Genomic DNA, 14,603 nt, shown 5'->3' with positions numbered 1-14,603 from the left:
TGCTCCTACATCGACTCACTGAATATTGATTGGGTACCTAATATCTTCCAGGAGGTAGGATGGACAGTGCTTATGAAGTATTGGGCAGGAATCTGACCTGGACTTGTCCTCTTGGAACTGCAGTGGGAGAGATAAATAGTAATGAATGAAGTACATTAACAAGGGCAGAATGGTAACTATGATGCATGCCATGGAGAAGAGCCTATCATGGTGGGATCTGACCTTGTTAGACCTCCTAGAAGGGAAGGTGGTGGGAGGCGGCTGGAGAGAACAGGAGTGAGGTCAGAGGCCACTTCCCTTGAGTTCTCTAGGAAAAGCGATGTGCCAGCACTGTGCTAGACCCCAGGGCTGTGCCTGTGGTTTCATCTCTGGCTGCACCTTTAGAATCACCTGGGTTGGGGGGCTTAACAAAAAAAGAAAATCTGTGTCTGGGCCAGACCTGCCCAGAGATTCTAATCGAATGGTTTGGGGTAGCGATCCAGGGATCTGAATGCTTGAAAAGCTCTCCCCTGTGATTTGCATGTACTGCCAGGATTGAGAGCCCCACAGATGCAAAGATAAAGTCCCTGCCTTCAAAGCTCCAACATCTGGTTCCCAGACCAGACTTTATTATAAATATTCATAATACTGAATAGTTCTTCATAGCACTTACCATATGTATACTTTTATGCAATTTCTGAGATTATTTAGTCATTATCTGTCTCTGCCTACTAGATGCCCAGCTCATGAGGCCAGGGACCACATCTGTTTCTGATTCCTCCTTAGATTTCCACTGCCTAGCACATGACCCATGCCACTGTGTTGAATGGCTGCATGAGCAAATTGCTTGAGGAGGTTTTGGTAGATGAGGGACATGGTCACTTTGGCATTTTAGAATTAGGCCTCTGGCTTCAGTGTGGAGAATGGACTGGGTGGAGGCACGACACTCAAGGAAGGGAGGCCAGTTTGGTGGCTGAAGTGGAACAATGTTCAAAGTTGGGGGTCAGGTGGACCGTGTTACAAGGGAAGCATTTGCATGTGTAGCTGGAAGGACTTGGTGATTTATTAGTGGTAATAGAGGAGAGGAGGAGAGTGGAAGTCAGTGAATGCCACCGTGCTTCTGGCTTGAGTGACAAGCTAGTTGGTGTCCCCATTGCAGAGAAAAGGAAGAGCCTGAAGAAGAACAGTACTTGTAATGATGATGTGTTCAGGTTTGGGGACTTGCAGTGGGAGATACCTGTCAATCTGTCCTAGAGGTACCTGGATACATGTTCCCCGACTAAGTCCAAGGGGGAATATCAGAGCATCCTTCTGTTGAAACTTTATGGCATTGGAAACCTAGCACTTTCTTCTGGAAGGCAGAAAGATAGAGATCTAACACTGACTTGAGTTTAACTCTTGCCACTTCAATGCGTGGTATGGTGAGAATGTATATTCTTATCTTTAGTAGCAGATTCCTTTTGACAGTGACATTCCGTATCTTCAGACACCTCTAGAATTTATGGGAAAGGGGGACTTTCTCTTGAAAGACCACATCAGCCAGGAGTACTTACATTAACGAGGACAGAAACCCAACATAAACTGTATTAAGCCTGAAAGGTTAACATGTGGCTTCCTGGGGTACTGTGTTGAGTCTGAGTGGAGGCCAGGCTGCCAGGACAGCACAAGTGTGATCCATGAGGGACATCTGCCACGGACACGGAGGGAGCAAGCAGGGCATACTTTTGTCCCCTTGGTCCTAAAACTGAAGCTTTCCCTCTATGGCCTTTCAAACGCATAAAATGATGTCTGTCGGACTTCGGTTCTCCCCTGGATTAGTCACTAGCTATGGGTAACTTTTTTTTTTTTTTTTTTTTTTAATTTTTTTTTCAACGTTTTTTATTTATTTTTGGGACAGAGAGAGACAGAGCATGAACGGGGGAGGGACAGAGAGAGAGGGAGACACAGAATCGGAAACAGGCTCCAGGCTCCGAGCCATCAGCCCAGAGCCTGACGCGGGGCTCGAACTCACGGACTGCGAGATCGTGACCTGGCTGAAGTCGGACGCTTAACCGACTGCGCCACCCAGGCGCCCCGCTATGGGTAACTTTTGTTCATCACTTCATATGTCTGAGTTTGACAATTTCCTAATCTATCAAACAGGGGTTAAAGCCCCCATCTTTCCTACTCCTGAGAGTTGTTGAAAGAAGCCAATGGGAAAATAAATCTGGAACTATAGTGGCTTCCATGAATTTACATAAATTCACATGTCACAGTGTGAGATGTTGTAAGTGTGGATGAAAAAGCAGCAAATATCTTTCATCCCCCAAGAGATGGAAGTTCAAAGGTTTATTGCTAATAAATACATTTTATGTTATTTATCTTATCTATTTTAAGTAATCGCCACACCCAGCATGGGGCCCAAATTCACAACCCCAAGATCAAGACTTGCACACTCCACCGATGGAGCTAGCTGGGCATCGCCCCTAAGAAATAAATTTTCAAAGTGTAGAGCACCTTATAGTAAAAGAATTGGAAGAGAACATAAAATAAAAGATCTCATAAAATTATCAAATAGATAAATAAAGAGGAAGGAAGGAAAGAAAGAAAGGGGGAAGGAGGGGAGGACAAGGGAGGGAGGAAGGAAGGAAAAAAAAGAAAAAAAAGGAAGGAAGAAAGAAATCATGCTGGAGATAGTGTGGTGAAATGGTGTGGAAGTTGGTGTAACAATTTTGTGGCGTAGCTAGCAATATGTATCAAGACCCTAGATAATATTTACACCCCGTGGTCATGTAATTCCACTTCAGGTAATTCATTTCAGGGCTGGCTAGTAGAGATTTCAGGCTTTGCGGGGCCACACGGTCTCTGTCACATGTACCCAAACCCACTACCCTAGTAGAGCAACAGCAACCACAGACGGTAGGTAAGCAAGTGGGTGTGACTGTGTTCTTGTAACACTTTATGTACAAAAATAGGCAGCACCCACATCTGGTCCAGGGGCTATAGCTTGCCATCATCGGATGTAGATTAAGAAAATATTTTTAGAATTATTCTAAATGCAAAATTCTAAATACAAAGAGAGCCTTAGTCTCAAAGATCCTTATTTCAGCTTTATTTATGTTAACAACAGAGTAGCAAACTTCACTGTTCATCAATGGGAGGATCGATCGATTTTAGTAGTTCTACCCAATGAAATATTATGTACGCATTAAAATGTTCATTAGTGGTTTGTAGCAACACGGAGAAATGCTTGATAGAAAGTTATGTGGAAATTAAGCCGTGATTTATAATGATAATTAGCTTGGAAGGGGCTAATATGTAAATGCTTCATGCACATCATATCTTTTAACCCTCTGAACAACCCTATGAAATATATATACACATGCACACACTTCTAGGAGATGGTGGAGTTGGGGTTTGAACACAGGCCTGCTTAACTGCTAAAAGGCATCAAACACGCTAATAGAAATCCCAAATTAAACCGCGTTTACTCAGAAAACCAGAGGAAAAAAACAGCCAAGTGTTGATTTCGGCGGTCTTGCATGGTGGGTGACAGACACGAATATTTTTCAAGATGTTCACTATTTCTCCTAATGAGAATGCATGATTTTAATAATGAAACAACACTTGAATTTTGTAAAAAAGCCAAGGATGTACAATGCTAGGTGCGCCGTGGTGGAGAAGTGTTTATCTGGGGGAGATCCAGAGTTTCCGTTGGAGATGCCCTTACCTTGTTGGTCCTGATCTTGATTGTGAAAGAAACATGAGCCTCTTTCCTTCTGTCCTCCTTCCTTCTGTCTGTTCCAGATGGAGTTTCTAGTGTGTGTCTCGTTTGGACTGTTGGCCCACTTTGATGCTGTGCTCTGGTACCCTTGCCAATCCCTAACTCTCTTTCTCTCTCCTTTCTCTCCCTCTCTCTTGCTCTCTCCTCCCCTTCCACGTCCGCCTTGGACAGCCGACAAGGTCAATGATGACTTCTACTCCAAGCGACGGCACCTGGCCGAGCTGGCCGCCAAGGGGAACCTACCTCTGCACCCGGTAAGAGTGGAAGATGAGCCGCGGGCCTTCAGCCCTGAGCATGGGCCCGCCAAGCAAAATGGACAGAAGTCACGCACCAACAAGACGCCCCCACATCCCCTGGCCTACAACTCCACCACCAACTTCAAGGGCTGGGACCCCAACGAGCAGTCTCTCCGGCGGCAGGCTTACGGTAACAAGGGCAAACTTGGCGTAGCCGAGTCAGGCTCCAGCGACCCCTTGGGGACTCGCACCCAGCACTACCCACCCCCACAGCCATACTTCATCACCAACAGCAAAACAGAAGTGACTGTCTGAGCTTTCACTACAGGAAGCATCCTGGAGACCATACTCAACTGAGAGGCAAAAAATATCCCTGGCCCACACCCTTCCTGCCCTCCCCGACATGCTCCCTCACGCCCTGACTCCCCATACCAACCGACCATAAACCTGCTGGCGACGCGGAATCATGCTTTTCTTGGGTCATGCCTAACACGTGTCGGCGGGCAGCTGAGCAAGGCCGAAGCAGGGATGTTCAGCAATACAGCAGAGGGGAAACTGAGGCACGGCTCTTTCGACTTCGGGGCCAAGGTGGCCGACTCACACGCCCAAACCGTGGGGCTGATTTTTTCTTTTCCTCCTGACTTAAGACTGAAATCCATGATGACGAATTAAAAGTAGCACAACTTAGAGAAATTGTCCATTCGAGCACATATTCCATTTACCACGTGCTGTCTGTTTCCAGGTGAAAGAGCCGGGGGTGTGGGGAGAGGAGAGCGTGGAGGGTACGACAAGAGTGTACTTGAGAATATGAGCTGTTTGGGGAGGAATCTGTGTGCATTATAAGTGTTTTCTAATCCCGAGAAGTAGTGACGTGGAAACACGCTTTTGACGAGCGTGAGACAGTCCAACCCTTCTATTTATAGTACTTTTCATATTGTCAATGTTGGAAGCAAAAAACAACACACACTTGAACTCACAAGGAATAAATAAGACCCTGAACCCACCAATAGTGATGAGAAAGAACGTTGTAGAAAAGTCCCGTAAAGACCATGACCATGGACATGGGAAGGATAGGCTTCTATGGCTGGGAGAGGGTCCAGAGAGTGTTAAATAACTTTTTTCTTAAAAAAAACAAAAACAAAAAACAAAAGAACAAAGATAAACGAATACAAGCCCACTACAAAACAGACAAAACGGCAAATCAATTTTTGTCCCAAATCCTCGCGACTTAGGAAACAAACAATGGCATCAAGAACAATGACACCAAAATTCACGGTTGAAAAGTCGACAAGAGGTGAAAAGGGGGCCCCCTATTTCCTGCCTTGCCTCTGAGACAAGAAACACAGAAACCAGTCCTCCATTAACTGTCTCTCCCTGACTCCCCTCAGCCCTTGCCACCACCGCTGCCAAATTTCAGCTGCTTTGGACTGAAAATGTCATAAGCGTGGGTGGTGCCTTCAATGTGTTACTGTTTAATGACAGTCTTGTTACCCAAGTGCAACCTGTGTTCTCTTGGCCCCCCTCCCTCCTGTTTCCTGCAATAATAGAAGATGTTTCTATCCCCCCAACCCTTTGTCAGGGAGCCCACCCATAACACACTTTGAGGGGGCTGCTATGATGTCAGGGGTACCTAAAGACGAAGACACCCCCCCCTTTCCTCCCACCCTGTCACCCCTAGTCCTCCCTTTATCTAGCCCCCCAGACCTATCAAGCATTTCTGCATCTCGTAATTCCGATAATCCTTCCAAACCACCTCCCCAGATACTTCCATGAATTCAGCTCCCACCCAGAATTCCCTGAGGTGGTTTTTCAGATGGGTTCTCATAGCCAGTGGCCCTTGGGTATCCCAACAAAGCCAGTGTCCCTGCTAGTTTTGTTTAGTGGAAGCCCAAAGAGGAGAGTGGAGACACAAGAGATTTTGATTTTAGGTGAGAAGTTTTCAACCAGTCCCTAATGGCCTTAGCCGTTAATAGGAACCTCCAAGTGACAGCCCCCTGCCTATCCACCCCCACCCCCCAGCTCTTCTGGTGTCAGACTCAGAGAATTCCCCAGGATGGCCACGTGCAGAGTTCTGCCTCACCTGTTTGTCATCTCGGGCATCATGGAAGCAGGGAAATCCGGTGTTTATTCGCCTTCTCATTCCCAGCTGATCTGGGGACATTGACAACGCATGGTATCGATCTGGGCCTTGGCCTCCCATCTGAAACACAGGCAGTTGGGGCTAGATCAAGCTTTTCAAGGTTCTTGGATAGCAAAACCTCTGCCCGTTAAAAAAAAAAAAAAGAAAGAAAGAAAGAAAAATCATCCACAGATGCCAGTATCGAAGATCCTCATTTATAAAGTGGTTCTGTGCTGAACAAAGCAGGGCTGTCAGTGGCGGGACAGGGGGCAGATACAGTGCCCACCTTCTCAGCCTCTTTGCCAGGATCCCAGCACACCCCAGCATGGAGTAAACACCGCCAAGCTTGGTCAGTGTTTTCTTGATGTTAGTTCCAGGTACTGCAGTGTGCTTTGGCATCCCTGTGTGTCTCCATCGTGGTATCTAAAGGGATTCATTCTTAATACCTCGAATTTCTAAAAGGAAAACTCCCTCTCATGATTCCAAATAGAAGAGCGGTATCGATCACCCTAAATAGAAAAGAAGGAAGAAAATAAGTACAAAGGCAGCAAAGCAACAGTTGTTAAGCTCTAGGTAAATCGTGTTGCCTGTGGAAGGGTATGACTCTAGAGCCAGGCTTTGGGATTGCGCACATGCTCGCTCTCTCTCTCTCTCTCTCTCTCTCTTCCCTCCTCACACTCCTCTCTTTTCTTTTCTTTTCTCTTTTCATTTTTCTTCTCTTCTCTTCTCTTCTCTTCTCTTCTCTTCTCTTCTCTTCTCTTCTCTTCTCTTCTCTTCTCTTCTCTTCTCTTCTCTTCTCTTCAAAAGATGAGCATGTTAAAAAGTTCTTGAAGATCTACCGGCACCCAGTGGAGACATTGCACTCCCAAGGGACTCCATCGGAGTCTAAATGGAAAGGAGCCGATTCCCTCTGTGACTGGGTGTTAGCCAGTCCTCTGTCCACATGCTACGACGAATCATTTTGCATTCGTGAGTGGCGCACGGCACGTACTTCAGGAAATGCTGGTGGGCTTCTCTGGGAGGGTCCCCCCAGCTCCAAAGTGCTGGGGGTCTGGTTTCCCTTTTTATAGCTCATCTTGCCCCCTGCCCTCAACTCACTTGGTGTCACCTTTATCCTGACCCCGATTAAGGACCTTTCTTGGTCTCTGCAACTACAGAATTTCCTTTTTCCTCCGTGTTCCTTCTCTTCTGAGTCAACTGCATCCAGCGAATTGTGTTATTTGGGGGTCTGGGCAGGAAGGTGACCATGTGGTCAGTAAGATGTGGCAGCAGATGACTGAGAACATATCTTCTAGGTCTCATTACCTTTCAGGAGGCTTTGTGAGCAGGGACCGTTGGACAGGGAGGTTTATTCTTTGGCATCCTCTAGGGAGGGTGGATCAAACTCGTGGTACTGAGGGAACTGTGGCTGCCATGTGTCAGCAAGAATCCTGTAGCTAACAGTGGGGACCTTAGAAGAGAGAAGCCAGAAGAAAGCAGAGAGTCGCTCCCTGCCTCAGCCCATGCCCTGGCATCAGCCTCTATTTCTTGCCTTTAGTTTATGCCCAACCCCCAACCCAACAGGACCAGAGTCTGACTTCCCCTTGCCCTCCCAGAGTATCTCAGCCTCCATCCACCTTGGGCTCTGCCTGGCACCCCCACCTAAGTCCCCCAGTTTTCCGTGTAAATGGAGCATATTTTATGTGCGAATATTTTAGTAACCTTATGTTCTGCAAGTAAACCTGTGTTAATATTCGTTCCACAACTGCAGAGTTTATGATACCAATAACACTTCCTACAATGAAGAAGAAGAAAAAAAAACATTTGTTTGTTTTCTAAGAATGTTTATTTGTAAACATGTATTCACTATATTAATATGAATTTCTTACCTGGCAATAAAACTGATTATATGTGATGCTGTTGGGGTTGCCCTGTATGTTTTGTCCAGAGTTCAGGAAAACAAACAAACAACAGAGGTTAAGACTAATGCATCACCAAAGTGGTAATTTTACTAAGAGTTTCTTGTGCACACACCAAAAACTTTGCAGATGGGGAGCACTCAAACCAAAACGTGGAATAAGGCTGAGAGGTATATTGTTGGAAAGCAGCTAAGTAGTGTGGAGACAGTGATTGTTTATTTTTCACAGAGACTGGTTCACAGAATTTTCTTAACTGAAAGAGAACTGGTTAGTGGTTACCTCGTATCAATCTTGGGGAACAGCAGGTTTGGCTTGGGATTTTCAGCGGTATCAGCAAGAAACAACCCAGGTCAAGTGAGCCTTGGTTGTCTTGCAAAAGAAGGTAAATTAAGCTTTGCCTGTGTGACTAAGCTGGTTTTGCCTGCTCAGGGAATTTTCAACTCGGATCTCTGTTTGTGTTTAACACTTTTTAGGATCCCACATCCTAATCTGAACGGGATCCCACCAGGGACTACCAGTGTTACCACAGAGAGCTAAATCTTTCATACGTACTCAGGATGCATGGGTAATTGTTACAGGTAAAGGATGCTTTTGCTTAGTAGCAACTTACACAAATTTTCCTGAGACTTTTTTGTTTGAAACCTTTTTGGTAAGAGTCTGTGTCTCTTAGGTTCACTTCCTGCCTTCAAAAAATACACCATTTCTAGGTCTCTTTATAATAGGGGATTCTTCCCCTATTTGTTAAATTTTACTTCCTGCCTGGCTTCTGTTAAAAGAACAGAATAGTGTTAAGAGCATTATTTCAGTTGGAAATGTTCAGGTAGAAACTTGCCTTAATATGGCCCCACTGGAAAGGGGGTCTGAGAAAAGTTGATTTGAGAGATGAAGGGGATACCAGTAGGTGGGCAGGTGAGGCAGGAAATGGGAAAGAGCCAATAGAGGATACTTACTCATGCCAGCTCCCACTATGAATGACTGGAGTTTAATGCTGCAGGGAAATGTGGGGGTGGGTGGAGAGGGTGTAGAACACACACTCAGAATCATCCCACCCAAATGCAGATGGAGCTGGGCTGTATACACACCAACTCCCATCTGACACCATTTGAGCATTGCTTTCAGGGACTGTTAATGGACACTCGCAGGCTCTCCTGAGTGGTGGCAGAGAGATTGTCGAGTCCTGGAGAAAGGCCCAGGCGCAGAGATGCCCCTGTTGGTACCTGGAAGTCAGCCAGCCACTGGGGGAAGACAGAGGGAAGAGGCTGGAGCTCTCTGTAGGGGGCTGCTCAGAGCCAAAGCTCTGAGGTCTGCTGGCATGAAGCTTCTCTCTGGATGCCTAGAGGAGTCGCCTGTAGGGGACGGGACCACAGTCTGCAGTCTGAGCTAGGGTTCTTGCCTTGGGAGGCAGACAGCCTTCATTGGTCACAGGGTCACTTGGCGTCTCCCAAAGTAGATCTCATGGGCTCTCTCTCTCTTTCTCTCTGGGGCATAGCTGTGGATACCAGAGAAGTCTGGATGGCAGAGGGTGCTTGCCTCTCCAGTGCTCAGGAACTCTTCGGAGTTGGAGTCACGGACAGCACGCTTCACATCCCCACGGATGCGGTGGTAGGACAGAGATCATGCCTCTGTGGAGGGCGGGGAGGGGGGACAGTGACAGACTCTCCCACTAGTGAAGCTGCTTGGTCACAACTCAAAAACAACACCACATAAAGTATATTTGTAGAACTCTCATCACATGCCAAACAGTGTTGAGGACTTTGCGTGCGTTGCCACATATGATCCTCACGACTGAATAAGGTGGGCAGTGTTGGCTTTGGAGGTAAGTTCTACTTAGGACTTGAGTAATTTTGCCCCAAGGGATTTAATTAGTAAGCAGCGGAACTGGGCTTTGAATTCCAGAACTCATATGATGCTTTGATTCCTATAGAGTAGTTGTCACTGGGTTGAGCAAGTGAGTCAGTGGGGAAACTTGATAAAAAAGCTGATTCCCAAGCTCCTCCAACCAAGATGAAGTGGGTCTGAATGGGGACCCAGGATTCACTGTAACAGGTGTTCTGTCATCACAATGCAGTAGCCCCCTGGACCTGAAAGGTGTTGCACCACATTTGCCAATCATCCAACATCTGTGGGCTCATTCTCTGGGACCCGGGATGCAGAAGGAAATGGGATGGAGGTGTGTGCTTCCAAGGAGAGGGCCCCTAACTAACCCCTTGGCTTCATATCCAATGTTGAAGACTGTGTCCCATAGAAGACGAAGGACTGACTCTGGAAGAACTGGTTGCTGGTATTAATTCTCACACTCATTTGCCATGTGCCCTGGGGCCTGAAACTAGTGCTCTTCGAGACTCTTTCTTCATCCCAAGAAGGAGGAGGTTGGGATAGAAAAATCTCCAATCCTACTCTCTCACTTGATTGGGTTGTTTCCCCCTACTTCTCACTATGGCATTTGATATAGTCAACAGGATTAAGTCCTTTATCATTTCCAAAAGTTTGCTCCTGGATGAACAGGATTTTGCTGCGTGTAATGATAATTATTATTGTAGAGGCTTCTATGCCATGAGCACTTGCTAGGTACTTGGCTTTATGCTTAGGGATTTCTATTGCTTTAACAGCTATGGACTTAATGACAATAGTTCTTTTTCATGCCATGGATTCCTTTGGCATTCTGGGGAAGCCTGCAAATCCTTTCTCAGAATAATGATTTTAAATGCATAAAATGGGGGCGCCAGGTTGGCTCAGTGGGTTAAGCCTCTGACTTTGGCTCAGGTCATGATCTCTCAGTTTGTGGGTTCGAGCCTTGCATCAGGCTCTATGCTGACAGCTCGGAGCCTGGAGCCTACTTCAGATTCTGTGTCTCCCGCTCTCTCTGCCCCTCCCCCCCATCAAAATTAATAAATAAACATTAAAATTTTTTTAAAAAATAAATGCACAAAATGAAATACATGGAATTACAAAATAAGCCCATCATCTGGAAATGCAACATGAAAATATTTTAAGGACCTACATGTGTGATACAGTAATATATGTGATTTGTAACTATTGCATTAAATGACAAGATCTAATGACAGGTGTCAATGTAGTGACGAGTACAAACAACCCTTTGAGCTGTTACAAGTGCACATTGAAGTGACAGCATTCGTGATTCTATAGGTGACATAGTCCCAGGTCCGTGCTAATATCATGATGGTTTTTTGCCTATGTTTATAACTGAGGGACATACAACATTTCAGTTAGAGCCTAGTGAAAATAAAGATGTTAGTTTTTACCATCCAAGTCCCCAAACCCATGGAATTCTACCCACAACTCCCCTTGAGGATCTGTGGGTCTAGGTGAAGCACCCAAGGACTAGAAAGACTCAGAGCTCCTTGCTTTTCTCACCATGCTTCGATTTTATCATCCTTCAAGTAGCGATAATCATAGTATCTCTTTCATTGGCTGTTGTGAGAAATAAAGTAATAGATTCAAAGACATTAATGAGCTCCTAGTAAACTCTCAGGAGTTAGCTTTTGTTGTCCTAATTATTATTTCAGCTCATTCTATGACAATCCTATGAATGGTTTTTTATTATCCCCCACTCCCAGTAGAAGAGACTGAGGCTCCGAGAGGTTACACTTGCATAGAGAAATAGCAAGTCAGTGACAGAGTATACTGATCCCCAGATCTTTCTGGTTCACCCTCAAGCTGTTGATCACATACTGTGTTGTATACATATTTGTGATGCAAATATGTTAAATGTTCTTACAACTCCCTGGAGTCAGCTCAAACCCTGGGGTAGTGACAGTGAAACCCCTAGTTCTTTCCCCCTCCCTGAGGAGAAAGGTAGATGTCTGAGGTTAAGGAACATTTTATCAGACATGTTTGGGGACTTTTGTTTTTAAGATTTTATTTTTTAAGTAATCTCTCCACCCAATGTGGTGCTTGAACCTACAACCCTGAGATCAAGAGCCACATGCTCTCCTGACTGAGCCATCCAGGCGCCCTGTCTGGGGACTATTTTTAAAGGAATGTTGGAGACAGTTAATAACAATATCTTTCCATTCAAGGTAAGCTCTCCAAGCCCAGTGCTTAGAAGATCCTGACTACAAAGACTTCACTGTCCCAGAAATTTTCAGATTCTGGTTTTTTTTAAACCCAGTTAGAAATATATTCATCACCTAAAACTAAAATAAATCTTCCTCATAAATTCAGACAGTCTCAGCCTTAAAAGATAATAATCATAATGATAATAATAGCAACACATCTTTCTGTTACCAGTTATTGAACTTTTATTATGGGCCAGGCACCAGGTTAAGTACTTTCTATGCATTGCCTCATTTTCTCCTCTCAACAGTGCTCTGAGGAAGAGGCATTGTTCCCATTTCCAAGATGGGAAAACTGAGACTCGGAGAGGTGAAATGACTCTTACAAGAACATACCTCTAGCGAGTGGCAGGGTTGGGAATCCAAACCCAGCCCGTATGATTCCAAAGCCAACCCTACCACAATGAGTCAGTTCGTACTCAGACGATCCATGCCTGCACTTGCTTCCACTGAAGTAAATAATTGGGAACTGTAAGGGTGCCTGGCTGGCTCAGTCTGTTGGGCGTCCGACTTCATTCAGCTCAGGTCATGATCTCGCAGTCAGTGAGTTCAAGCCCCACATCGGGCTCTGTGCTGACAGCTCAGAGCTTGAGCCTGCTTCAGATTCTCTCTCTGTCTCTCTCTCTCTGTCTCTCTCTCTGTGTGTGTCTCTCTCTCTCTATGCTTCTCCCCTACTCATGCTCTGTCTCTCAAAAATGAATAAACGTTAACAATTTTTTTAAAAAATAATTGGGAACCATAATGTGTCCTAAAATTGCTCTAAGGATGTTCAGTTAAGTGCAGGGAGAAGTATATTCCTCTGGGACAGGTAGTATCCACTGGTCAGTATCCATTCCTACCAAATGTCACTGACCTGGAGGCACTCAACTGGCCTGAGGCTGCCTCCATTGATGTTTCCATCCTTCATGTTCTTCAGACCTGTCCTGCAAACTGCTTATGTCACCAGCAAAACAGTACTTGGTCTCCAGAATGGGTTAGTGTCTGGGGAGTGGGAAAGAAAGCAGCACCAGAGGAGCCCTCTGAGGCCAGCAGACAGGAAACCAGGAATTTTAACTAGGTGTCCCTTAATTTTGTCTGACTCTGGGAAAGTCATTTCCCCTCTCTAGGAGGTTGTGCTTTCTTTTGGATAAGAGTCGGGTCTCTGGAGTCAGAGGACCTATGTCTGCTTCCAAGTGGGCATAATAATAGCACCTATGAAAGGGTTGGTATGAGAATGGAATAATATAATCTATGTAAAGCTCTGAGCACAGTTTCCAGATAGTACTTTCAGTATTTTAAACCTCCGTTCAGGATCATCACATACCCTAGGCCCCACAGAAGGGATTAGAAGAAACCTCAAGCTCATTAAGCTTCTTCACCTTGGCTTTGGGTAAGACAATTCTGAACTTGGTGTAGGACCTTTTCTTCCATCTCCCTGGCTGTTGGGGATGTCGTGAGCATGTCATGGACCTGATTTTACTACAGACCCTCTTGTAGTTTTGATACAATTTTTAAAACTAGAAAGAAGCTAAATTCTTGCCCAATGAATGTGGTTTGCTGGATAGAAGGAATTTTTCAGATCTGGAGGTCTACAGGGGATAAAATCATCATTAAGGAGATCATGGTAGTAAAAAATGTTGGATTTAGATGGTTTGTTAGTTATGTATTGTTTATTGTTGCTTATTATAAGAGATCAGGAATCTGAGCGTGGCTTAACTGGGTTCTGTACTTCAGGGATCTCTTGTGAGCCTGCAGTCAAAGTGTAAGTCAGGGTTGTAGTACCATTTGAAGGCTCAAGTGGGGTAGATCTGCTTGCAAGCTCCCTCATGTAGTTGTTGGCAGGATTCGGTTCCTAAGGGATTGTTGGACTAATGGTGTTGGTTCTTCCCTGGCTCTTGGCCTTAGGCCACCTTCAGTTTCTTTCCATGGGGTACTCTCTAATATGTTAGCTTACTCCATCAAAGACGGCAAAAGAGAGCATTTGCTAGCAAGACAGAAGTCACAATCTCTTGGTCATCTAATGATAGAGGTGACAACATCACCATAGTCTATTGGTTAGAAGCACATTGCTCAAGGGGAAAGGACTGCATAAGGCTGTGAAGACCAGAAGATGGGGATCATTTGGGGCCATCTTAGAGGCTGCCTGACAGCTTTTGCCCCCCCAGGGCAAAAGTCTAAGCCATAATGTCTTTCGGGAGTATTGAGTATCTGAGCACAATTATGACATCTCTGTCACTTTCAGAGAGATAACTAACTAACCTGGAATCAATTCTTAGCTCCACCACCTTCTGTGCCTCAGTTTCTCCGTCTTCAATAATAGAAGTAATAAGAGCCCCCATACCTCACGTTTTTTGTGTGAGGCCTTTATATGGAATGTATGAGTGGCAAAACAGCTAATTACCCAGTAAAGATGTAACATAGAGTTATGGCAGGCCAGACAAGATCTATGCTTCCCAATCCTTCTCCTTTTGCATCTGGATGGGAGTCATGTGACTGGGTTTGGGACGATATGAGTGGAATTGATGTAGTCAACTTTCAGAGATGTAGTCAACT

General features: G+C 45.3%; 1 protein-coding gene across 3 annotated transcripts in view; it reads left to right on the top strand.

Annotated features, from left to right (window-relative positions):
• The window catches only part of SHISA9 (shisa family member 9), a 420,069-nt gene that overhangs the window by 275,526 nt on the left and 129,940 nt on the right, over positions 1 to 14,603 (top strand). For 2 of the 3 annotated variants that reach the window (XM_058711966.1, XM_058711968.1), the window contains one exon: positions 3,914 to 7,991. The exons of the other annotated variant lie outside the window; for it this stretch is intronic. In XM_058711966.1, coding sequence (XP_058567949.1) covers positions 3,914 to 4,293 — 380 coding nt within the window. In that variant the 3' untranslated portion in view covers positions 4,294 to 7,991. Of the gene's footprint in view, positions 1 to 3,913; positions 7,992 to 14,603 lie in introns of those variants that run through there. 3 annotated transcript variants of the gene reach the window in all.

Source organism: Neofelis nebulosa, chromosome 18 (assembly GCF_028018385.1).
Source record: "Neofelis nebulosa isolate mNeoNeb1 chromosome 18, mNeoNeb1.pri, whole genome shotgun sequence".
Taxonomy (NCBI): Eukaryota; Metazoa; Chordata; class Mammalia; order Carnivora; family Felidae; genus Neofelis; species Neofelis nebulosa.
This window is presented reverse-complemented; position numbering and strand designations above follow the sequence as displayed.